This window comes from Fistularia commersonii, chromosome 1 (assembly GCF_037954325.1).
Source record: "Fistularia commersonii isolate RoL2024-O1a breed Wild chromosome 1, RoL_Fcom_v1.0, whole genome shotgun sequence".
In the NCBI taxonomy this organism is placed as follows: Eukaryota; Metazoa; Chordata; class Actinopteri; order Syngnathiformes; family Fistulariidae; genus Fistularia; species Fistularia commersonii.
The window spans coordinates 17,836,034-17,863,241 of NC_141284.1; the positions used below are offsets into that span (position 1 = coordinate 17,836,034).

At 42.0% G+C, this 27,208-nt stretch overlaps 1 protein-coding gene across 7 annotated transcripts; it reads left to right on the plus strand.

The window, feature by feature from the left end:
- Positions 1 to 2,465: 2,465 nt before the first annotated feature.
- letm1 (leucine zipper-EF-hand containing transmembrane protein 1) lies at positions 2,466 to 26,588 on the plus strand. Of its 7 annotated transcripts, none has more exons than XM_086152205.1 (16): positions 2,466 to 2,815; positions 10,399 to 10,456; positions 10,912 to 11,404; positions 16,182 to 16,325; positions 16,776 to 16,913; positions 17,133 to 17,336; positions 17,414 to 17,533; positions 17,766 to 17,897; positions 18,029 to 18,187; positions 18,488 to 18,604; positions 18,868 to 18,900; positions 19,776 to 19,910; positions 20,414 to 20,607; positions 21,160 to 21,192; positions 21,992 to 22,148; positions 22,554 to 26,588. In XM_086152205.1, the coding sequence occupies exons 1-16, from the start codon at positions 2,731 to 2,733 to the stop codon at positions 22,704 to 22,706; spliced, it is 2,355 nt and encodes a 784-aa protein (XP_086008331.1). In that variant the 5' UTR covers positions 2,466 to 2,730; the 3' UTR covers positions 22,707 to 26,588. The 7 variants fall into 7 exon arrangements, with proteins under 7 accessions (XP_086008331.1, XP_086008341.1, XP_086008356.1 ...); XM_086152215.1 differs by having other exon boundaries at positions 22,010 to 22,148; XM_086152230.1 differs by lacking the exon at positions 21,160 to 21,192.
- Positions 26,589 to 27,208: the final 620 nt, after the last annotated feature.

The window sequence follows — 27,208 nt, forward strand, 5'->3', positions numbered from 1 at the left end:
ACATCAGCAAGACCATGGAGGTGGATGTGGACTACAGGAGGATTGTGGACTCATACAAGTGTCTTGGGATCTACATAAACAATTAACTAGACTGGACACATAGCACAAATGCCCTCTACGGGTTAGGACAGCAGGATATTCAAGACCTACCAGTCAATGCTTGTCAGTATGCTTTCCTCGCTGTTTGCTTGTGGGAATGTGCTAGGACTGGTCAACAGGCTCAACAAGCAGGGGAAGAAAGCCTGCTCAGTGGTGGGACTGAACTTGAACTGTTTAGAAACTGGCTGGCTGAGAGGAGGGTGAAGGATAAACTTGGTGCAATCCTGGACAGTCCTCAGCCTCTACATGATGGGCTGTGGCTGATGGGCAGCTCAATCAGCCAGTGGATCATCCCAACCCGGTGCAGAACCAAGTGCTTCTGGTGCTTCTTTGTGCCCACAGCTATCAGACTGTACAACAGCAGTCAGGACAGAACACAGCTCTTATCTGACAGAGTTGAATCTCTACTTACTGGCCACTACCTGCAACTTTTCAGGAGCAGTTTTTTAAATCCATTTTTATTCTTTTATTGTTGTTTTTTGTCCTATGTAATACCTTTATCTATCATCTATTTATTGTCCTCATCCTTTTAATGTCTTTTGATACCTGTCCTATTACCCTGCCCAGCTGTGGCACTCAAATTTCCCCCATGGGAATCAATAAAGTATTATCCCATCTTTCTTGGTCTTTTCATGACTCCAAGCAGCTGCCATAATGAAAATCAAAGTCACAGCTCAAAGTCTTCTTCTGAAAACATCAGTTGAGTCCATGAGTTGGGTTTGTTTGATCTACTATTCTTTTACTACCTGTTGATTATATTAGTCAAAGTATCAATTCTTTTTTCTTTTTGATATCTTGTGAATACTTTTGAGTGTTTTTCTTGGAAAATGACCCAAGCTACGGAATCTACCCAGTCTGTTTTAGGAAGTTATGAAAACATAAACACTCATAATGTTACAATTACAATGATGGAAATGAAGCTAGTAGTATTATAAAGTGTTTTTTTTAATTTGTAAAAAAACTGAGAAACTATCACAACAGGGTGTTTGGTGGTTGACGATAACACAGGAAAACCCTACATTTCAGAATAAAGGTATCTGGCTGATAAACTGAACCTTGTGTTTAAATTGTTTGCCCCCAAGCTAAACTTTTACTTCTTTTTAGTTAGTATCACTAGGGTCTGATTCCTGCTCGTGGAAGATAAGCCTTTTATGAACACACTGAAATGGAGGGCGGTATAAACTCTTAGATTGTGATTATATGATGAAACTTTGAGGTAAGTTTTTTCTTTTTTTTTTTTTTACATTTTGAATGTCTTGTAATTATTTGTCTTTTCTATACCCCCTCAATGTGATGAAATCAAACCTCTAACCTCCAGTTTATTTTTGTTCATATTGTGGTTATGCATAATAATTAATTCAATCATTCAATCATTTTTAACAGGGGTCAATTGTGACCCATGGAACCATATTTTGTGTCCCCTGCCTGAAATGAAATATTTGTGTTAGTGTGGCCTGCATCTTTTTTCTCAGTTGGTTTAAAAAAAAGGGGGCAAGGAAAAGATGAAAAAGTAACACTGCAATGTATTTTTTGCTTTACAATTTGAAAACAAAACAATTTTTTGATAAAAAAAACCGCTAGAGACATTGTTAAAACAATCTTTTCTTTTCTTATTTCTTTTATTTTCTCTATAAAAACAGAAAAACGATAGAAACAAATAAAATGGAAAAACGGGCAAAATTAAAAATATTGATAAATATTGATTAATAACCAGAATAGCCACCATTAGCCTTGTAAACATTATACCTCCTCTTATATATACTACCAATCAATTTTCTAATAAATTCTAGTGGAAAATTTTTGACAGTGACAAGATTTTCTTTTTTAACTAAACAATATTTTTAGGGTGTAATTTCATCAATTCTTTTTTAATACTCGTTTTTAATATTAATTTATCATGTATGTTTTTAGAGGAACAGTTCATTACATATAAAGATTTTTATAATTAACCTGTTTACCTCCTTTGCACTAAAACAAAGGAAAAATTTGGACTTAGTGTTACTTCTTGGTAAAGATTTTACCGGTCCTGCCCCTTTGATATCAAAATGGACCAAATGAGTTTGACACCCCTGCTTTAGAAAATACACAGTTCAACCACAGTGCATTGTGCTGCACTCTGTAGACATTTCAAAATGCAGAATAAAGTCAAGCTGAAATTACTCAGAGAAGCTATAATAGGAATTCCAATTTTTTTATTCGGGCTTTCAATTTAGGCATTCCAAATGTAGATCAGTTTTAAAACAACTTATCAAACAATGACCAATACCGATATAAATGAGACCTTTTAGTTTATAAATCACAGACCGGAAGTACCTCCCACTTCCGGCCCGCTTGAAACGCAACACCCGATTGACGTCACTCGGAAGCCCGGCTTTCTGTCATCCGACTGGAAGGGCATGACATGGGGCTACATTTTCCGAAGTGCAGCCACATATGCGTCGAGTTTTGTTAAACAAAGAGAGAGAAAGGGCGGTCGCGTCGTTTTTGTGTTTCACCGACATCATTCGAAAGAACAGTCGCTATCTTAAATTAAAAATAAAAACACACAAAAAACACACCGGTAGCCAGCGTTCGAGACCCTTGGAGTGTAGTTTAAGGTAACTTCGCCGCGTCGGACAGAAGAGCCTCCTCATGGCGCTAATCTTGTTTACGAGATCTCGTGCACCTTTAGTGAAGACGTCTCGGTCACTGAAGAACGACTTCCGAAAAGGAAACGGTAAGAACTTTGTTTTCTAAGCTAAACAAGTTTTAACTAAACAATTTCCGTCCAGTTTATCACAGTTAACCATTGGCCTGTTAGAGTCCGACATCCGCGATAATGGAGGGAGGGAGGTGGGGTGATATGGAAATCTCATCGAGTCATCACACTCTAGGAATACTGTTATTATTAGTAATTATTTATAGATATATTATCATTATTTCTTCATATTAAATAATAATTACGAATGAAAACGCTGCGTTGCGGTGAGATACGCCGCCGCCTACTGTTGTAGCGAGCAAAAACATTTCGGATTCGGGTCATTTCAGGACACTGCGGCGTGTATGGAGGTGCACGTTGCCATGGCAGCCAGCTTTTTTATTTTTAATCAGTATTTTCCCCTTTCCCCCCCCCCCTGAAGATACAATATTCATGTATTCATGCTACGTTGAGATATATTTACGCGAATCGGACTGCTTCGGGACTTTTCCCCCCTTCACATCTTATGCATTGTGTGTGTGTGAGAAAATATGGAGGATTTCTTACAGATTGGTTAGCATCCCGCTAGTCAATACAGCTTTTGAAAATATGTTACCAGTTACAAGGTTAAGAAAGTCAGACAGCATTTGCATTAAATGAAAGGATTCTTCTGGCTTCCTTTCAGCCACAGCCAGGTGGAAACACAAACTGCTCTGGGGTGTATTTTATGAGCCTGATGGTGATGAGGAGGAGGGGATACAAAAATAAAATCATCAGCTTGTCGCAATGATACGCCATCTCTTACAGGGAGGGTCCCTGGGCCTTCCAGGGAAATCTTCACCTGACACAAAGTCATAAATCTCATATCCATGTCGGTTTTCAAATTAAAATGGCTTAAATTCCATATATAATGAAAACAACACTCATCATTGGGAGTGAGCATGTTGGAAGGGATAAACGATTTATGTCAAAAACACTTGGTTTTTCCAAGGTGGGATAGGGAGATTGAAAAAAAGAAGCACAGACAGATATGTGAGTTACCCGGTTGTTGGAGCAAATATCGATCTATTGCTTTTGATATATCAGTGCTGCTAAGATTGATACTCTCGGATGTTTTCGGGAACCTGAGAGGTTAATATTGACCCAGTCAAAGATATATGCTCCCAACTGGACATGTTTACATGCTCCCATTGTTTACATGTGGGTATTAATGATATCACTATGAGGACGTCTGATGTTGACTGTTTGATTAGATTCTGCTGACCAGCCGGCATTGAAATTGGATTGTTTAGAAGTTTTTAGCTAACCCAAACATAGAATTCATCAAAAACCCAAATATAAGCATCCAAACACTGTGACTTCTTGTGTCTGTCTGTTGGGAGTTTGTTTTTTACTTCCAAACATCTGTCGGTATCGGCACAAAAATGGCCGGCTACACGCGATTGTTCAACGACATAAGTTCATCATGTGACCTTCGTTAAACATATTTTTTATTACTCTAATTCCCGTCTGACTGATTGCCCCAAGGTCAAAACTCAACCATTCCCACGTGTGAGAGGCATGAGTGGAGGGCTCGCCATTATGTAACGGTGTGGACGGTAGGGGTCAGATATTTCACACACCCTTTGGCCAGAGTGATGTCTTGATAGCTGTCACTTAGAGCCTTTGAAACAGGATTATATAATGGAAACAATTAAGGAACTGTGAAGTGCAAGCAGAGCAGGCAAATATACACACAAGCAAATATTTTTATAGATCAAAGCAAGTAGCTGACTCACCACTGGAGTTTCATGTTTTTTTTTGGTAATATTATCCAAAAACCAAGCAAACGTGTGTCTTGCCCGGGATGACTGTCGATTGCCTTTTGGTGACGTGTTGAGTAACCATGGCAACAGTCACCATCTAAAAAGAGTGTGGACCTGAGACTGGATTTCAAAAATGATCGAGCCAGCATGTCTGAAAGAGGCTGACTATCCGCTGTGTCACGCCGCCGGGCAGGTGGGCCCAACATGCAGGACTTTTCTAGCTCACATAAGCTGCGGTGCCAACGATGCATTGAAGCTGTACTTATAAATAGATGAGGATCATGAGGCCAATTTGTCTGTCTGGATCATCGGGGGGTTGGTATTTCTGGTCAGGGGCCCAGAGAATCAGACAAACCACTGGATTTTCACAAGGAAAGGTCATCCTTCCTTGAAGTCCACTTGACTTTACCCTTCTCTGAGTCCCGCAACCTTTCCCTCAGCTGTTTGTCATTTGCATGTCGATTTCAACTGATACGTGAATCTCATGGAAAATGACCACATGATGTCGCATCTGATTTATTTAGCTTTACTAAATGAGTCAATGGTCTCAATCTGTAGTCCAGACCTTCTTAAAGATCACAATCATTTTCCCAATTATGGTTTGGAGTTTATATTTCTGTGGTTGTGTATTTGCATTGTAGTCTGATTGATATGGGATTAAAAAAACAAAAACAAAAATGTGCTGATACTGACACTGAATTAGTGAACGCGTGACCCAACTTAGTAAAATGGAACATAAAAAGAGCAAAGACTACATCCCCCATAAAAGGTCAACGGGCTTAAAAGTGCGACAGGCACTGAGAAAAACACATTTCAGTAGAAAAACATGCACACCACTTCTTTTTAAATAATCTCTTGTTTTATTCTCATCGCTATGGCTACTCCGTTATTGCAATCAGTCACTTGGTTAAGGGGAGAGGGGGATCCCAGACAAAACCACTCTCCTTGGTTCACAGGGTTCTGGATATTAACCAGGGCGCGAACGCGTGCACACACACTCACACTCACACTCACACTCACACTCACACACACACACATACATACACACACGCACATAGACACACACAAGCACACGCCACCAACATTGAGTTGTGCAGATTGCAGTGCCTCCCAACTGTCATTTAGATGTGGCAATAGAAAAGTTTCCCTGGTAAAGAAAACATGATGGCACGTGTATATAGAAGTGTGCTAGTGTGTGTATGAACGGTCAAACGGATTTACATTTCTAACTAAATTCCATTAGGCCTCATCTTCCTCTCATTTCTGGTGCCTCTGTCATGATCAGTTAACTAGATTCTGGCTTTGAAATATAAGAATATTATAAAATCCGATATCAGACGTTTTAGTTTCTAGTCTCCGAGCTCTGGATCGATGTCCTAACATGCTAAGACTTTAAGCAACAATTTGTTTAAGGGGAGGGAAGCCCAGATCATGGGAGGGGTTATTTTCTTCCTTGTAACTTGAACTCATATTTTTTATTGATTATTGAAGCGTTAATCTCCACATTAAGTCACAAAATAAGAATGCTAATACTGGACTTTCACTTCCTGAGCTTTTTTATTTGTTTACCTGCCCCTAGCGTCTCCTTTAACAGAGGCTGGGCTAATGTCTGGCAGCCTGGAGGAAAATGGAAAGAAAGATGCCCCCGCAAGAACAGTCTTGCTCTTCTTCTGCTTCGCTCAGAACATTAAAACATGTCAGACACTCCACAGAACCTGTTTTAGTTGGTTGCCTGGTTGTTACAAGCGTTACCACAAGTCATTCTTCACTCTCCCTAATGGAGATGTATGTTTTCATTTATACGTTGTTGTTGTTTTTTTTTTTTTTTTTTTTTTTTTTTTTTGCAAAGCAACAGAAGAAAAACAACAATCTGGAGAACAGGATCATGGTTTGATTATGTAGTGTCTCTTGTGAATGGAATATATAATTCACATATAGTTTGAGACCATAATGCAACTAATTAAAAAAAGCTGTGGCCCAGGAGATTGAAATCAGTTAGGCACGAATCTCAGAATTGAAAGTACAGGTTGTTTTGGTGGTGAAACCTGTTCTCTGTCCTCATTTCACCTGATAGCGGGGGAACCACTCTCTGAACTGGCCTGAGGTGTGTGTTTGCCCTCAGTGTCACTCGCTGCGTGCATGAGGAAGTAGCGTGAGCTAGCAGTTAGTGCTTGGCTGTTGCACAGCTACAGGGTCACCTCAGGGTCAAGTGTTGACTGCCAGGAAGCCAAGGTCAGACTGAGCCGGCAACTAAAACATGGATGTTTATATTGATTAATTCTTTTAAATGATGTAACCTTGACATATACTAAATTAAATAGAAGTTCCTGTATAGTAGGTCAGTGCTTCATAATGCAGACTTTGCAGACATGTTATCAGATGACTGAAACAGTGGGACCAGAAAGGGATGAGAAAGTGTTGGTAATTATTAACTTATCAAGTTATTCCAACTAACCATTGAAGAATAGTAAAGTTTATTGGCAATGTGTTGTGGTGGCAAAGAACTAGTGACATGATAGATGACTCACAGCCTAATCTATCACCAGACACTGCTGCCCCGTCATTAATATGATCCACGGCTATATGCAGTGTCAGAGTTGACATTTGAAATGTTTAGCCTTATTTACAGAAGATTTTAGAATAAGAGAACTTGACAAGATTAAGGTTACAGGCCTGCTGCAGGAAGTCATCTGAAAACAGGACAGAAATCCCCTCAAAATATTAAGAAATTCACCACAAGTTTATCAATAAATGGCTTGGATATTAACATAATAATAACTATAAAATGAGCGGGGAGTTAACTCCAAAATAAGCATGAAATGTCATAAATATTGGCATGGAATTAATGACAAACTGTTCAGGATATTACAAGATAGCAAGAAGCAAATAGCATAGTTTGCAGGAATTAACATGATTAGCAAGAAAATTAACTACCAAATTAGAAGGAAGACACATGAATACTAACCAGAAACAAACTACTTGCAGTGAAGTTACAAGAATTATGAAGAAATAGCAACAAACCACTGCAAATTGAAACTACTTATTTTGCTGATAATCTACAAATTATTACTATCAGTACTGCATGCTGAAACACACTCTGTTACCCAGGCCCAGTTTTATCCTAAACTCCATTCCACCCTGTTCTGGTCTGGAAATGAATGAATGTAGTTGGTGACAAATCAAACAGTCATCATGCTGTGTGCTTAAAATACTGTTCAGTGATTGATTACTATTTCAAACTTTGAAGTGAAACCAGAGGGGGTCTGCATTGGGGGGCGGGGGTGGGGGGCATCAATATGTTGGCCCTGGACATCCATTGATGGCATTTCAGAGTAGGAAATGTGCTCGTAATTTAAAAATTTCAGTGGTGATAAGATACGTTTTTGGAGGTTAATCAAACTGCAGAGGCAGTTGTTAGCCATTTATTTCTTTAACATGGTGTACCCTTTCTGCCTACGGAAAATGGAACATCTCCCAATTCCCCCACATGCAAGCACATGATGTATGTGGCTGTTGTTCCTGTGTTTCTGTGTTTCCTCGTCATAATTCTTCTCTTCAGCTTTTTGTTCATCTGCATTAGTTAGTTTACCTATTCAGGTTAGTGAAGCTCAACCTCTAGAATGGGTGCAACTATGTTTTTTTTATAGTTTTTTTGGTGATATTTACTCAGATATTATCATGGGATCGTTTCTGATGCTGTTTGCTTTATAACAATAACTGTGCATCTGTGAAAGGTAATTTTCCAAAGTGAAATTAATAAAAATATATCTGAGGTCTTCTATGTCACTGCTCAAGCTGGCTTTAATAAGCATTTAAAAAGAATTCAGTTGATGTAAAAAATGAAGTAGTTCAGGTGTTTTGTGACAGGAGGCATCATGCAGGAAAAAGAACTGATTTCTATTAAAATCTAGAAAAGCGTTTATTTCATGTTACATCTGTGTTTATACTTTCTAAATTTTTTCATAATATCTCTCAGTATATTAGGCCTTATACTTAAGTCTTTGGGGCATACAATTAAGGTCTGCCCTGAGCATCACCAGACCACTGCATACCACTGCCTGCTTGTGTAACGCCATCATACAGTTGATGGAGCGGTGACCTGCATGGCTTCCAGACTTTTCCTTCTGTGGTCGTTGGCCACCCAGTCATAAAGGTGGCTGTTTTCCAGTAAACTCTCAGCCATGTTCAGGCGGGTCTTACTAGATTCACTCCAGTCAGTTGGGGCGGGGGGCCGAGCAAAAGGGGTGGGGCTGAGCCATTTGTCCGCATGCCATTGGTGGGGAGTGACTCACCAGTCCTCCCTCTTTCTCTCTGCATATTCAACACACACACACACACACACACACACACACACACACACACACACACACACACACACACACACACACACACACACAAACAGAGCCTCAGTGGTAATGGAGCCCTCCCTTATGTGGGCCTCACAGGGTGAATATTCAGCCCTCCCGGATGTGGCTGTGCAAAGATAAAGCTAGAAATATTATGTAATACTGTGTAAGACAAAACATGTGAGTTCATGTAATAGCAAAAAGAGCTAAACATATAGATAAGTTATGGACAGAGTTCTCTATTCATGTATAATAATACATTATAAATCTACCAAACATCCTCATAAGGACAAACAAAGACATCCTTTGTGTTTTTGACAATATTTTGAAGAAGTGGTCAGCCGTTTTTTTTTTTTTTTTTGACAATTCTTTAATTCTTTGTGAAGACATCCAACGTTTCAACTACTGTTCCTCCAGGGCTGGTCTCGTCCAAACAATTACTTTAATTTTTAATTTTATAAATTTTCAGTTGTTCAAAATAAAAGAATGTTTACAAAAGGTTAAACGAAAAAAAAACATGAAGGATTTGTTGCTTTATACTTAAGGATTGTATCAGTGCTGTATAATTGAATAGATGTGTGTGCTGCCCTGTACCTTCCACTGTAGGTTACTGCGTGACTCCATGGACTCTTGAAGTCCTGAACTAGTCCCTGTACATTCTTCACTGATGTGGTGCCAGGAACCATTTTTTTTCTTTTAATCTTGGTGGAGGGTTTTGCATGCCCCAATGATTCTCTGAGGTCAGTTGCCATTGGCTCTCTGTCCCTGGTAGGGTCACCCAAGGCTAACAGGTCCTAGTTGAGGGACCAGACAAAGTGCGACTCAGAAGATCCCTTATGAAGAATAACAATTGTTGACTTAGTTTTCTCTTACCTGGACGCTGTCCTGTAGATTGGGCTTGATGGTGACCACTTGCTTGTGGGGCCTGCACCCATCGCCACAGCTTGAAAAGACAACATGGGTCCCCCTTCCTGTGGGCTCATCAGCAGTCGGAGGAGCTCAGGGGTTTTGGGTGCAGCCTGAGTTGGGAAGTGATAGAAGGTGGGGATATTGATGGTCTGATCCTTGGCTGTTTGAAGACAGCTATAGGGACTTGGAACGCCACCTATCTGGTGGGGAAGGAACCCGAACTGCTGTGTGAGGCTAAAAGGTTCTGGCTAGATATAGTTGATGTATAGCTTGGTCTCCAAAACCATTCCTTGAGAGGGGGTTGGACTCTGGTTGTGTCTCCAGTGAGAGCCATAGAGCAGATGTGGGCTACTTGTTGCCCTCCAGCTTGGCACCTTTACATCAGGGTTTAACCTGAAAGACGAGAAAATTTCATAACTATGCAGAAAAGACGAGATATAAATGAATATCTAACCCATCCCGCCTTGAAATCCAAAAGCAACGGGAATATACTCGTCAGATAGCAATAACTTGTGCCTGCTCTTATATTAATGTAAAGCTTTCTTCTGTCTCTTCCTTTCAGTGAAACTACAAGATGGTACATGTTTCACCTGCACAGCATTTAGACTCTGCAGTCAAAAGTAAGTCTATAAAACATTCGGCTAAAGTTTCAGTCAAATACAAACATGATGATGTGAAGTGTCACAGTGACCATTTCAAGTGATCAATTTTTTTATTACTACTTTTTTTTTTACTTGTTACTCCCATGTGGTACAATAAAGGATGTGCCTTTTACTCTCATCCTGCAATATGTGGTGGATGGGAGTAAACAGCCTGATCTTTGCAGATCCACTGCATACTTTCACCTAGTACTAGTTGCATGCCACTGAAGATATGGGGACTCTATGTTTTAATACTGTAAAGCTGGTTTATTTCCCTCTCAAGGTTGGGTTGTTCCTTCAAATTTGGAAAGAATGTAATCAGATCCAAAGTTCTTAATGTACTGCAGTGGAGTCCAAACAAAAATAAAAAACAAAATCATCAAGTTTTATCGGTCATCCAAAATTTATTTGTTCTATGTGTTCTGCCTCTATAGACATGACGGGCTCAGGCTCGGCAGCTCAGCACAGATCTCCTCACTCGGCCCCTCCCTGCTACGATTAGATGGGCACACGGACCCCTTCCAGGACCTGGACTCGCAGCGGCTCTACTGCGCTGTGGCTTTAGGCGTCTGCCCTTCATTGCAGCCTATAATCACAACGGGGACCAAGTGGGCCAGGGCGTGGCGACAGGATGTGCCCGGTGTGAGGTGGATACACACCTCCAGGAGAAGGTTGGATGACTCCAAGGTTGAGAAATCTCTGCGTTCACTGAAGGACAAGAAAAAGAAGCTGGAGGAGGGTGGGCCGGTATACAGCCCGACTCTGGACGCTGAGCCGGTCAGACGGACGCTTCGACAGCGAGTCATAGAAGAGATAAAGCACTACTACCACGGCTTCAGGCTGCTATGGGTGGACACCACCATCACGGGGCGGATGCTGTGGAGGGTGTTGAATGGCCAGTCCTTGTCTCGACGGGAGAGGAGACAGGTACGGCCCTCAAAAAAACAGATTTTTTTCCTTTATGCACCTTCAAATGACTCCCAGTGGACCTCCCATCTATACCGTCTGTTGTTACGAACCCATCTTTTTCAAACAGTTTGTCCTGTAACCTGATCTAATGCAGGAATTGGTTTTACTTTCACCTCTAAAGGACAGATACTTTTTCCTTGTCAAAGTGTTTCTCCCATAAAATTTAATCGTGGTGGTCTGAGGTAAATGGTAACAACACCATATAAATCGCTTGGAGGGCAACCAGATGCTCAGATGTGGGGTACTGCGGGATATATTTTCCAAGGCGGAATGGAGTTTGTAATGTTTTTGGTAGTTTTTCAGTCTTTATGAAAAAAATGTGCTAGCTTACTATGGTGGGCTAGCGTGTATGATTGGCTACTCTCCAGTAAAGACTAGTTTATTATCCTGCTGTTGTCTTCAGATTGAGTGCATCTGTAGATGACCACTTTATTTTTTGCCAAACTAATCTCCTTTGAGACCCAAGGTTTCCATGCAAGTTGGAAAACTTACTGTGGTGAATTTGGCAAGACGACCCTCAGAGAACTGCCTTCCAGTGGCATGACCCTGTTCTAAACAGCTTCCCACTCATTGTTGTAGCTGCAACCTTTTTTTAAACCTGGTTTCCATCACATTCTGCCAATAATGTGTACTGTTGGTTCATATGTCTGTGGTGACCTTAATTGCCCCCGCTGGGTGTTGTGAAGGTGGCGATGATGCAGAGGAGTCGACCCACTTTTGGGGTAGCTTGCTTGACACCAACGTGGTGAGAATGGATGAAACCCAGATTTAAGGGTAGTTTCTATCCTGCACTGATTTGACTTTTAAGAGATGAAGCCATGGGTCATCCTCTTCCAGTAAAAAGAACAAGGGTTATGCAAGGTCACCAGAAACCCTATGTGCTTAGGATTTAAAATACAAGGTGTACATTGCACTCTGCACCACTCTCTACACTGCCTGTTCAAGTCAGAATCATAGCTCCAGAGTTATTCCATGATTTTAATCAAAACAAGGGGATGAAATGGGGAATCATTAATCATTTGGTCGTCATCATCATAGACTTCATCTTCATCTAAGTCAACAAATGGAAAAGCTCACTCTGTACGCTGATGACAATGCTGCGTTCACAAGTCCTACCAAGGGAGCAGAGCTCGAGAAATCTTCTAAACTGGCATGCTGGAGCTGAATAAACCTTCATTGATACTTATGTGTCAGCTCAGCACAGATTTCCTGTCATTTAGACTCCTGCCTTTGCAGTAGCAGGGATGCCTCAATGCGTCTGCTTTGAGGGTCTCCGAGTACTTACAATGGTGGCTGCTGAAACTGAGCAGTCTGGGAGTTATGTCAAATAAATCCCGAATGTACCTTGAATTTAGATCCCTTGACAAGGTCAGACGGGTGCTGGCGTGGAAGTCAGATTGTTGATATTTGCAGGCGTGGATTTGACATTATGTAACAGAGAAGACACCACTTTTTGCCCCCTCTCCTGCTGAAATAAATGTCAGAAAAGCTGTTACCGCTTTTTCGACTGTTTGGCAAGTAGTTTGAGTACATTAAATACACGTTTGATTAAATTCTGCAGTTTGAGGAAAATATTTTCCCCCATGGCGAACACCATTTTTTTCATTTGTTGGTTAACTCTTAAATCCCAACATTTTCTTAGGACCATTCATTTACCTGTCTGATTAGGTGTCAAGGGTTTCAGCCAGCATGAGTTAAAAGATTAGGGCCAACCAAGCCTGTATTTAAGTCTTACTGCCCAGACATAGTGTTCTTTAATGTTTAATCCACAGCTTCTTAAACCTAATGGGATCAATTACAGCAAATGGATGCACGCTGGGTGTTTACTCACCAGGTGCTCAGAAGGTAGTGCACCTTGATTATAGCCCTTTAGGAAGCTGCCCTGCATCTCCGCTTTGATGAGCGGAGTCATCCCATAACCTGACAGGAGGTTCACATTTAGATCACCAGCCCCGTGAAAGGCTCCGCCGTGAAATAAGAGATAAACAATCTCATTAAGGTGTTTGGATCATCTATGTGTCCTGGGTTGCAGATGAGTTTTTCCAGATTTAGGCGGAAAAAAAGCACTTAAAGTGAATCACTTCATAGATTTTCGGATTTGTCTCTATAAAGCCCAATATGACGTCCACAGAGATCTGGAAGCCACAATCATGAAGTCTTTAAGTTTCCCAGGTTAAGATATTTATTTGGCAAAATAGATGTCAATTAAAACCCCAAATCCAGCAAATCATACAGAGGTAGTGGCTCTATGGAGGAAACCGTTAAATCAGAATGTCCGTCATACAATATCAGCCTTCGCCCCAGCTAAATAACATCTTGATCATCAAAGTAACAAAGCTACAAATAATAAACGAATAAATATTCAATATTGCATAATTGCAGTTGCCATGAAGTCCGTATAATGTAATTTAACATTTAGGAGATTTAGTTTTGAATTTGGAAACTGATTAGATGAAATACCAATAAATACCAATAAAAGATCTGAGACACTTTATCGATTCAGCAACTGAATTGAAAAGAGGCAATAATCTGATTCAGCAGTGCAGAAGGTGAGCAGGTCGTCTCAGGGCACACTGTCTGAACTTGCTGGTCCTCGGCACCATGGACGTGATTTGTTGGCCGGCTGTGAAAGCTGCTCTCGGAAGTGTGAAGTATTGAGCGGCTGTTCCAGTCGCCTTGGCTTCTGCAGCTCCTGTCTGGAAACATAATAAGGATGATTCAAATCCCAATCGACTCGCTGGGCCAAAAACAAAACACACGCACAAATCAGTCTGTATCAAATCAGGCAGTCTCATCTCCTAGGAACATGGAAACTTTAGTGATAGGCCACACGAGCAACAAAACCAAACGGGACACCTGGTGAAATCCCTCCAGCTACCCAAACAAGTGAGCAGGGATGGCGTAATATAAATAGCATAGGGTTGTGGATAGACCCCTGAGTGTCTGCTGAAAACATACCTCTTCACCAAGCACTACCCTACTAATTGCTCTTAGCCCCAAACCCCCCCCCCCCCCCCCCCGCAAAAAAATAAATAAATAAATAAAATAACGAAAAACTGAATGTATGTATATGGTTCTGAGATTACTATTTGGTTGAATTGTCACTTTCGACTTCTGACTACTGGTACTTCGGATCTTCGGTGACTGGATTGCACTTCTTGTAAGCCGCTTTGGATAAAAGCATCTGCCAATGACTGTAGTTTAATATAAAATGTAATGTCTGACAGTGGTGGAAACCATCAGCCCTTCAGTCAGACGCCTTCTCAACCTTTTTTTTTTTAAAAAACAAGGGATTCACTGATCAAAACATTTTTGATCAATTCTGAAACTCTTAAACCTACCTCAAAATAGGTTAATTTGTTCTTAATGCCATTGGAAAAAAGTAGTAGAGAGGTAGTTTTTTATCTTTGTCTCACATATTTGTCAGTCAATTTTCTTTGATATTTGAATATTATAGCAGAGTTTAGGAGGTAATCCTCTCCCACAAATGTAGGCAACCCAAAGAGAAGGAGACAATCTTCATATTCAATTATTCTGGATCTGAGAATTCTGTATAAAGATTTTGCCTCAAGATCCATGGTAAACATTGTGGGTTTTCATGGCGAACTGAATTGTTTCGTGGCACAAAACAAACCCTGTCATAATGAAAGGATTAAAATATTATTTATACTTTCCACATGGAATCACACAGTAAAAACTGTTATTTCACCTGGATTTGTAAATAAAGTATTTTAAATTTTAGAAAAAGAAAAAAAAACAACACAAAAAAAAATACCTGGGAAGCTGCCAGAAAGTTTGAAGGCATTGTATGGTGAACTCTGTATTACTGTGTAGTTACAGTCACAGTATTCACTACATGTTTGTATAAACAAGGGAATAATTACTCATTTCTTAAAGCCTGCTTCTCCTGATCCCACAGCACCCCATTCACCTCACCTTCCCCTTCTTAATCTCCCCTTACATATTTACTAACAACACTCCGCCTTGGTTTAAGTTTTTTTTTAAAAACCTGTCAGACCTTCCCCTCCTCCTCCCCCATCCTTTGATAAAGATAATATCCATGTCAATGACTTGCCTCACAAAGGCCTTTTCACCCTCGCTGGCCTTAACGCCTTCACTCTGCTGGCCTGCCAGTATACAGGTGGGAAAGCTGGGGGAGGGACTGTGTTTAGTCCTCTCCCCCGGGTATTGCACCACCCCGGGCCATTCGGTCATCTGTGTCTGGACACCCACAGGGACAGAGACCCCCGGATCTTAGTCCCATCCTCAGGCTTGCACGGGGAGCTTAAGAGGACGGAGCCTGAGCCTTCAGAGGGGAGCAGAACGTTCGCCCTACTCACATAAAACACCGATGAGTTTGCGTGCTTCTGTTACCATGGTAATCCTTTGCCGTGAGGGGTGAAAGTGCTGACCGCTGGAACTGTTATTAGGGGGACTGAGCTGGGGGCTCGTACCGAGGGACAAAGGAAGTGGGAGGTGAACATTAACGTGGGTTCTGGGGGCTCGGTGTCTTGCTGCTGCCTTCTGGTGGAGATAGGCTCAAACTGCAGTAACATGAGAAAGCAGTCCCTCTTACAATACAAATGAAATAATGAATAATAATGATTATGCATTTTATTTGATGGTGCCTTTCTTTGCACTCAAGTACTTTTGATTGACATTTTAAAAAATTCACATGGGGGGAACAGTAAAGTATATCTTATCCCCCTTTTTTCGTTTACAAATGTCTCCTCAGTTCCTCCGGACATGTGCAGACGTGTTCAGGCTCCTTCCATTCCTGGTGTTCATCATCGTCCCCTTCATGGAGTTCCTGCTGCCGGTCGCCCTGAAACTCTTCCCGAACATGCTGCCATCCACTTTCGAGACACAGTCCAAGAAGGTAATTGAGAACATCAAGTCAGAAAATTCAACCTGAACCCCGTATTCTCAGTTAAGTTTGAAATGACTCACAGGGATGTTGCACGTCTGGTGTTTGATTCTGAGACGGGAAAAAAGTGCAAGCAGACAAAACCCAAGAAAATGGTTCCAAGCACTTTGAGAATTAACATGAAAGAGTCATTTCAGGGAAAGGCGTCGGTCACATCTTTGACACTCGTCCCCCTCTGTGCACCTGTCCTTTGTAATTACCGTGGGATAAGGTTTGAATGGCAGATCAAAAAGATACATGTTAGTAGCATGTCATCGCTGTGATTGTTTTTCTTTTCTTTAAACCAAGCATGTGATTGTAAAACAGCTATACCAAGGCCGGGATCTGATTTGTATCATTTCACCATTAATTGCGACACATCTCATCTGTGTCGGCATCGTGAAAATCTGTGTTGCTTTCCAGGAGGAGAGGTTGAAAAAGGAGCTGAGGGTGAAACTGGAAATGGCCAAGTTCTTGCAGGACACCATCGAGGAGATCGCTTTGCGTAACAAGGTGGCACAGGGAAACGTTACAGAGGAGTTCTCCACCTTCTTCCAGAAGGTTGGTTCCTTAGGCCTGCTGCCCTCTGGTGGCCACCTCCATAAATGTCCAGACAGCTTAGTGAAGATGAGCTTTTCTTTATTAAGCTTGAGTGTTTCTGCCGTTTAATTTGAGTGGAGGGGATGATCAGATGCTTCACGTAGCTTCTTAGCCCTCTATCCAATGTATCCTCTTGAGACAAGAGATCTGAGATGGCTCTAATTGCCCCCCCCCCCCTAGATTCGTAACTCTGGGGAACGTCCAAGCAACGAGCAGATCATCCGGTTCTCCAAGTTGTTTGAGGATGAGCTGACGCTGGACAATCTGACGCGGCCCCAGCTGGTGGCACTGTGCCGCCTACTGGAGCTCCAGTCCATCGGCACCAACAACTTCCTGCGCTTCCAGCTCATCATGAAGCTTCGGGCCATTCGGGCCGATGACAAGGTGGGAAGCTTTTTTAGTTCACAGCGCCCCCCTCTCTCTGCCTACCTGCTCTGTTTGACCTGCTGTGTTTGATCCAGCTGATCGCTGAGGAGGGAGTGGAGAGCCTGAATGTGAATGAGGTCCAGGCAGCGTGCCGCGTCAGAGGGATGAGGTCCCTCGGTGTCACCGAGGAGAGACTGAGAGAACAGCTCAGCCAGGTAACCATGATGATGGTAGCTGGAAAGCAGAAATAATGAATTGATGAACGACAGATTACAAGTTTGTTCCCTCATATTGCTTTGGATTATTCTTGTGTTTAATCATAGATCACAATTTTACACATAAATGTTGTTATTCTGGAGAAAAAAAATGAAATGATCATGTTAACAGTCGAGATGGTTGACTTTTCCCTGTGCGTGTGTGTATGTGTGTGTATTTGCATGCTATTAGTGGCTAGAGCTCCATTTGAACCAGCAGATCCCCACATCTCTGTTGCTGCTGTCACGGGCCATGTACCTCCCCGACACCCTGTCCCCCGCCGACCAGCTAAAGACCACCTTGCAGACCCTCCCTGAGATGGTGGTACGTTGGCAGCGCGCACCTGTTACGTCATCAGGTGTTATGAAATGTAGTTAGAAGGCGGTTGTGGTGCCTCTGCCCTCCTTCTCTGCCCCATGGACCCACTGCCTCTCTCTATAACTCTGTCTGTGCAGACTAAGGAGGCCCAGATGATCGTAGCAGAGATGGAGCTCTCCAAGGTGGACAACAAGACCAAAGTGGAGACAACGCTGCAGGAGGAGGCAGCCATACGCCAGGACAACAAGGAACGGGAGATGGAGAGGCTTGCTGATGCGGCAGAGAAGGCAGCAAGGGTAACTCCTCCCCTCCTCAAAATGGAGACGTAACCTCCTGACTGTAGAGAAAGAAAGATGATTTCTGTGCAGGCTTAGCTTAGCTTAGCTTCCTTGTGAGAAGAAATGTTAGATCACTAGATTGAGCGTATGGGGTCCTGCTATTGATCTATTTACAGGAGTCCCGTTAAGGTTAAACCCCACCTCTCGCCCAGTTTTTCAGCAGGACGACGGATCCGGACATGGACAGTACTGAAAGGCTTTATGTTCAAAGTATTTTTTGTCTGGTCCAATCCACATGGCCCTCTCTGTCCTTTGCAGGGGGGTGAGCTGGAGTTGGACACAGAGAGAGCCCGGCATGCAGATAGACAGGCGGCAGCAGCGACTGTGCGCTTGGAGGTGCTGAGAGACACAGCTCCTGTCATTGATGGCATCAAGGTAAATGCCTGAAGCGTCCACTCCTGAAGACAACTGGATGTCTTGGTTCCCCTGTCCAGATTGAGTCTTACAAAAGAATGATAAATATAAACATATAAACTCTCTATGTAGTTTTACACTTATCTAATTTTTTCCCTGAACTTTGGCTTTTCTCAACCAAATACTTGAGATTTTTTCCTCCCTCACGTCAAATTTTGTGTCCCAAGAAGCCGCTGTTACAGTCATTCTACTGTTCTGTTCTTGGTTACCCTCCTCTTCCACAGTACGACCAGTGGCAGACATTCCTGCGTTTCCAGGTTAGGTTTAATGACACACCCGCCCCCTCCTCCCCCCTGTCAACCGCAGGACTTCCATGAGGGTTCAGTAGTTGCTGAGTCGGCCCTGGCAAATGTTTCGACCTTTTACTTTCACTTCGCTGTCCGAACCCAAACAAACGGGTCTGATGGGGGAGAACTTGCAAGATGCTGCAGTGCTGCTCCACTGTCGTCCTCTGGGTCTCCTTAAGCCGAAAACACACTCAAAGGTGTAAAATTGAACAATTTCCGTACGGACGGACATGTTATTGGCCAAATCTTGAGTTTTAAATAAGCACTGTTTGCCCACATTTATCCATGTGGACCAGACTCTGTCCCTCAATGGTCCTTCCAGTGTGTCAGTAACACCCTCCCAATCCAGGTGACTTCCCCTTGGTGTTCCATGGTGTGTCCTGAAGCCGGGTTCATGCTGCACCGCTTAAGTCACAACCCTCCTGATGGGCTTCAGACCCTTTTCAATAAGATGAGAGCACTTTTTCTTAATTGTTAATTGTTTTTTGTTCTTGTTTCTGTTATTCCTTTCCCATCGTTACCCTCTGCCTTTTGCATTTCGTAAGCAGTTTATTTTCATTCACGCTTGTTCTAGTCTTTTTAATTTTCAATTCCATTCTTTTTTAATTTCTCTCATCCACCCCAACCAGAGGGGTCCTGATGAATAAAGCGGTGCCGAGAGAACCCGGCACAGGTCCTAGAATCAAATGGTCCCTTCCTTCTGTGTTAAAGCGAGTGTCCTGATTTTACCTCTTTCCTGTCCTGTATGGGGTTGCTTTTACTTATTTTTTTAACATATGAAGCCTCCTAAAAATGTGAGCTCCCTTATCACAAACGGATCTAAAAGGGACTGTTCTTTCTTCAAGGGTGAGGAGATCACCAAGGAGGAAATTGACATGTTGAGCGACGCCTGCTCCAAGCTGAAGGAGCAGAGGAGGCTGCTGACGCTGGAGAAGGAGGAGCTGGAGGAGCTCAAGGATGATGTGCAGGAATACAATGAGGTGAGCCTTAAAACATGATTTCGGTTTCAGTTCCGACCTTTGACCTGGTCACTGGGGCGAACTTTAAAATTCACTCACAAAATAAAAAAAAATCATAAAGCAGACATTCCCTTGTGATGGAAAAATAAAATAATAAAAACAGGAATATTATATACATACATTTAATGATGATATAAATTTAATATCTTTGAGACTCAGCCTGTTTTCATTTTTTATTTATATAAATTCTTCATGCCATTCAAGAATATCATTTGCTTGTTTTTGTTTTCTTTTTTGGTAAATTATCTCTATAACAATTTGAATGGTATAATCTCGATTGCAAATGTATTGATCTCAATAGTTTTAATATAATGTGCACCTCTTGTTACAGAGGACTTGCATGATTGGGCCATTTTGTTTCTTTTATTTGTGTGTGTGTGTGTTAGTTAGTTAGTTAGTTTGTTTGTTAGTTCGTTTAACACACACCAACGCTCACGCCAGTGCTGTCGTTGTCTTCACCCAAGGACCTGGAGGAAATCAAGAAGGAGCTGTCCAGGACAGGGCAGGAGAAGGCCCTGGAGGAGTCCAAGGCAAGCCGCCGTCTGTCCAAGAGAGTCAACCGGATGATCGGCCGCATTGACAAGATCATCCTGGAGCTGGAGAAGGACAAAGTCATCCTGGATGGGCAGCTGGACAGCGGAACCACGCCACCTGTCGGGTAAGAAATCCACGTGTCACTGGAGGTCTCTTCCTGATTCTTTCTGATACTGAAGACATATTTTACATTGAGCAGCAGGAGGATACTTATTGACTACAAGGCAGTTTTCCACCCACACTTTCACAAAGATTTTTAGAAAAACACAAAAACCTAAAAATGTATAAAGAAAGAGTTTGAAACAACAGAAAGCAGAGCAGCTGGTGCAAAAAAAATGTGAATATGAAATACATAATTTCATATCGTTATTATTACACAAAACATGTTTTATTTACCTTAAATATCAAAATGCATGCATGTCCATTACAACTAGTTTCACAGTTTAGTGGAATTTAGTTGAAATGTTCACTCATTGCCCTTCATTGCTGTTGTAAAATGTTTCCACCCTCATCCTCATTGCTATCATCTTCCTCATCCTCATTGCTGTCATTGTAAAATGGTGGTGGAGATAAACGGGGACACGAAAGGTTTCCCCTTCCAAAAACCAAACAATTTTTGCACGGTCTTAGCTTATTGGATATTTGGATTTTTTTAATTAATATTAAATCTTTACAGATTATTCTTTACAAAATTTCGCGACACAACCAGGTAAGAAGCTGCTTGCCTGCTCTGGCAAGTGAGTCTTCATCATCGGCACGTACATTTTACTCTTCAGCCTCTCAGCTCATCGCTGCCCTCTTCATTCCACTGAACTAGATCCCGACTGATGCTGGTGTATTCCTCAGATCTGTCAATCACCCATCATATCCCACCCAGTCAAAGCAACGATTGGTTTGTTGTGTTAGCTTCAAGGCAGATACTGATGTCCCAACGTTAATATCTATTGATAAAAGTCAGCACATCTGTGGTTGACTGTTTCATAGTTGTTCAACTAACCGAAATGGAACGTCTCTGGGACATCATTTCCATACATCCTTTAATATCAATAAAACATGGAAATGTTGACTTTGGACTTTGATGATCCAAGACACTTTGTGGACTTAACGTCCGAAGAATGTCAGTCGGTGTACTGCCATCTTCTTTGTATCAGCTGCGGCCTCAGTCGGGATCTACCCTTAATCTCAGCTTCTCCCATCGCTCTGGGACTAATGCGTGAGTTTCAATGTGTGTGTCGGCACGGTTTCCGTGATAACCCGGGAACACCTAACGACTTAACAGCCGACTAATTTCTTCGTCCTGTTCGTATTTGGCAACGAGCATGGGAAAAAAAGAACTTTAACAACCGATCAGTGAGATTTGAGGTTTCAAGTCGGCAGCATGGCTGAGCTAATCTGATTTGCCGTTGACCTGCTGTGGGCGGAGATTCAAACAATTCCGCCGGTGCTGATGTTAAATCCTCCACCCATTTTACAAGCAGTCAAACCTGGTAACCGTTCCCTGTATACAGTCTGTTCTACACCTTCAGGGAGAACCTGATCAGCATCGACGAGCTCATCGGCGTCATGCGGCAGATCCAAAACATTCCAGAGCACAAGCTTCAGAGCATCGCCGAGGCCCTAGACGACAACAAAGACGGCAAGATTGACATCGACGACGTCATCAAGGTTCGTGTAACGGGAAGGGTGCGGCAATCACGGTGGGGGGGATCGTAAGGATGAGCACTGAGGGTTTGAAGGTCATTCCACAGTTAAACGGATACACACCTCCGTGAGGAATGGTTCATCTTGGTCGATGGAAGTGGCTGCCTCGGTAAATTGGACAGAGGGATTAATGAAGTTGATTTCAGATTGGTCATAGACTACACAAGGTGGTTTTAGCCTCACCTGCACTGTGTCCAGAAAAATTATTTTTGAAATAATCGTATTTTAGCTGAATTTCTCCCAAGTTTTCTCTTTGAGGGGTTTGTTGATTTGAATGCATCAAAGGCGAAACTTGTACAATTTTTTTTTTTTTCTCGCTGCTTATTGTCTTTTCTCGGGTATGTGTTGTAACCGCGCTACCACCTTCAGGTGGTGGAGCTCATCGACAAGGAGGACATCGACATCTCCACCTCTCAGGTGACTGACATCATGGTGATGCTGCAGAAGGAGGAGAAACTGATGGAGAAGGAGAAGGCCAAGGAGAAAGCTGAGAAGGAACAGGCTGCCACACGTAACAGCTAACTCAACTTTTTGCTGCCAGCAAGCACTCACACACGCACAAACACACATGGAGGACTTGTAAAAAGAGAAAGGTATATTGAGTGTCAAGACGTTTTTGTACAGTTCTCGGATGTTGTTGCCTGGACAGATCGGGGACGCCAATGGGATGTGAGTCTGCCGGCAATTCAGTCACGTGACAGTAAATTGGCGAAAAGCAAAGAACTGCTGGTCACATGACGCTGGGAGCATTATAACATGATGGTTCTCCTGACTTAAGATTTGGTCAAGCAGGAACTGGTCCAAAGTGATGTTTGTAAAGAAAAAAAGATCATTGTATTTATTTTGAAATGAAGAGCAGCTTGTTTTAGTTTGACATGAAGCATCTCGGACAATAATTAAGTTTTTTTCCTTCCGGGCTTTGCACAGCGAGGTTAATGCCATTGCCGTCATTCCAGTTTCCATATAATTTGTACTGGCCTTGAAATCAAAGGCTTTATTTTGTTATTTGAATAATAATAACTAATTCTGAAAATATTTTTTTTTTTGCAAGGGCACTGTTAGCTAAACAGATTGTTTGACAAATAAAACCCAGAGACGACGTATTGAAACTGTCCAAACTAAGTCAGCAGTCACTTCATATTTCTAGAAATTAAAAGTATACTGATAGTGATTTCTAGGCTCATCATTCCACTAGATATTTGTGGGATTAGCAGATTAGCACCTTCTTGAAGAAACTGCGAGCACTTAAGAGTGACTGTAATTTACTTTCAGTTCAGTAACGCCCTTTTTTATGTATTTTATTTTTTCGTGGGCCTCTTCATGCTTAATAATCAAAGTTGCATCTTCTCATATTTGAAAAACACTGATTCTAACCCAAACTTTAAAAAAACAAACAACCAGGAGTCAAACACCTGCTACAAGCTGATGTGGAGGATTTGTATTCCTCAGACGTATTCTGACCAGGGTTGAGGACTCACCAGTGGTCCCACTAGTTCTGATTGGATTACAGGGTCTCACTGGTGATCAGACTAGGAGGTCCTCCTGGATGTTCTGTCGTTGGTGCTAGTGTTGGTCCTACTGATGGTTCTGCTATTGGTCCTGCCGGTGGTCCATCGTACTGATTGTTCTTCTATGGGTCGTACTGGTCGTCCTGTTGGCCCTGCTGCTGATTCATCTCCAGACAGAGTTTCACTGCAGATCTGTCAGCAGAGGGAGTCATTCCATCTGCCTGTCCGTGTCTTGCCAGGGAACATGGTAACATTTAAAAGCGCCGTTTACCTCCTTCATTTCCCTCCTGGAGCCTGCGGGTGCAGGTATTCCATCCCTGTTTATAGCAGGGGGGGCCTGGAGCAGATTGGTGGGAGGGAGGTAAACACAGTCTTTTCATACATTGATTGAACCATAAATACACTTACATCAGTAAAGAGGCCAGTATGAAGCCTAGTTTCTAGGCACAAATGAAAAATACAGTAGAAAAGTCCAAAACATAACCTGCGTTTGACTCACCTCACAGTTTACCTGATTGGTTCAATTGAAAACCTTGATTAAAATCTAAAGAACGAAGCTGAAGTTTGTACAATCTCTTGAAATGTATGTTAAGCTTGAGATCCTGACCCTACCTGCAAATTACGAGATCAAATGTAAACCAATTGAAGATAATACGCACTTTAACATTAGTCAGGAGCAGCCTCTGAAACATTTGTGATGCTAGAATGCAAGGCTTTAGCTCCTTCCCAAAACTTAAATTGTAAAAAAGCTCAGGTACAATCTTCACTTTAATTGTCCGACCTAAAAACATGGCGGATCCCAAAGGTAGAATTGCTTAAATTGTTCAAATTCGACAGATCACTGAATGAGAAAAAAAATGCCATGGAGCCAAAGATGTAATTTTTTATGCAACTTTAAACTGATAGATTGAAAGAACGCTTGTGGTGTAAACATTTGCTGCTAATTCTGTTGCCCGGACGTTCACGGTTTACATGGAGCCAGTTCAAAGCTTTCACTCAACACCCGCTTTTACTCATTAGGGTTATTTTCTAATAATGCCCTGATAAGAAACCTGGCAGCCGTACTTCCTGCCAACAGACAGGAGGCCCGTCAGAGTCTGGGACTTAAAAAAGCACCTGGGGCAGGAAGCGGGGGGGGGCAGGATAAAACTGGCAGCTCCGAGGAGCAGTTAGTTTCTCAGTTGAGGAGGCAATCAGATGTCTCTTTCCTGTCACCTGGCTCCTGTCACCACTTCCTGTCATTCACTTCCTGTTCTTCACTTCCTGTAGCTGTATTCCTGTCGCCTGCTTCCATCACCTGTCGTCTCATTTTCGCCACCTGCTTCCTGTCGCGTACTTCCCGTTGTCTCCTTCTTGTTACCTGCTTCCGATCACCGTCTGCCAGTCATTGGCTTCCCGTCTTCTACTTCCTGTTGTCTAATTCCCATGGCCGACTTCCTATCTCCTTCTTCTCATCACCTGCTTCCTGTCGTCTTCTTCCTGTTACCTACCCCCCGTCACCTGCTTCTCATTGTCTGCTTCCCGTTGTCCGAGTCCTATCACCTGCTTCTTGACTGCAGTCAGCCCCTCCTGATTGGCTGGAGTTAATTAACAGGTTTTAGGGGAAACCTGTTGTCCCTCCTGTTTCTGGTGTCCTGTTCCTGAGCAATAAGGTCCCGGTGTCCTGTGGACAAGATAAAACAAGCTTATTCCCCAAAAACCTGATCATATTGTGCCCAGCAAGGAATTATCTTATGGGAAACAGTTATTTTACTGTTCCCACAAGCTAATGGTCTTCTAAAGTAAGTACTGTTGTGCAGTGTGTTTGCGTGCGTAAGACTTGTTATGACAAGTCAATGACCTTGAATTCCCGATCATCTTGATGACCTTTTTGGGAAAGAGAAGATCAATTATTGGATGGATTGAATGATCTGCTGCCGAGTGTTTCTGTGTCAGTAATGCATTATTTCCTCAAGAATTAAGCTTGGATGGTGGAAGGGGCGGGAGGTGTGTGCGTTCGTGTGCTTGTGTGTGCGTGCGTGCGTGTGTGTGTATGTGTGTGTGCATTCAGGAAGAGTCCAAACCGTCCAATAAAGATTCGCCAAGCTTGAATCGTTCAGGAGCAAAACATTTTAAAGCAATAATTGGTTTCTGCAACACTGAAAGATGGATTTTACTTTTCCAAAAGTCAAATTAATTTCATCCGAACTCGGTTTGATCTTTTTATTTGACATGTGTTATTACCATGTAGCTTCGCTCCAGAAAGACTAAGCCAAGTGTTTGTACAGAAATATATATATTTTGCACCAGATTGTTTATCACTGGAGAAACACTAGTGTTTGTAGGAGGTTTAAGAATGCAAGTATTTTTTTATTTTCTAATTATTCATTTGGTTCATTTGGTAGTTTAATTTGCAAAGGTGAAAAGACAAGAGGCGTCAGAAAAAAAAAAAAAAAATCAGGATCAGAAGTTTGTTTGTTTCTTCAGACGAGAAGAAGCAGAAGCTCAGGGAACTCCGGTTCAGAAAGAGTTCTGGAAAAATGAAAATGAAAGGCAGGGAAAGCAAAATCTCCAGGTGAGGAGGATTTTAAAATCAAGAACATAATATTGAAATAAATAATATTGCTTATTTCATTGATTTATATTTTTTTAAATCCTGTTAAAAATCTCATGTAATTTGCCTAGATTATATTTGAAATCATTATCATGTTATTTATTTATTTATTTAATGAATTGAAAGTTTTTTTTAACCAAAATTTGAGAAGTGTTGTCAGGAAATGAGTGGATTTCACTTCAGCTTAAACTTGAATTATGTAAAAAGCATCCATTTTGTGTCTTTTTGTTTTTGTTCAGCGCAAATCAAGAGTTAATGTATACAAACATCATTAATAACTGTGTAATAAATCATGTAAGATCCTGGATCCTGGATTTTTCGTCTTTCATTTTTTTCTCTCTCCTTCTATGTGCTGTTTTAACTTTCTCCTGCTTGTTTCTTGTTTAGAAAAGTTTTGAAAATATGAAAAAAAATGAAACAATTACAATAAATATTTGTTTATTCTAGTAGAATTTGCATAAAAGTGGAGTAAGGATAAACTTGATACCTTGAAAAATTTTTTTTCAGAACCATCCATTTGTCCATCTTCTACTTCTTATCCAAAATCGGGGCTTGGGGGCAGCAGTCGAAGCAGAGAGGCTCTATCTCTACAGGAGAGCCTGGACACCCTAATGAGAAAAACTCATTTTCTTGGATCTGTAACCTTGTTCATTTGGTCAAGACTCACAGCTCGTGACCACAGGTGAGGGTAGGAACGTAGATTGACCGGTAAAGTGAGAGCTTCGCCTTTTGGCTCAGCCTCTTCTTCACCAGGACAGACTGGTGCGGAGTTCACATCAGTGCTGACGCTGCACCAACCCACCTGTTGGTCTCCTGTTCCATCCTTCCCTCACTCGTGAACAAGACCTCAAGAAACCTGAGCTTCTGTACTTGAGGCATAACCTCGTCCTGGAGTGGGCACAAATCTGTGTCATTCAGCTCGG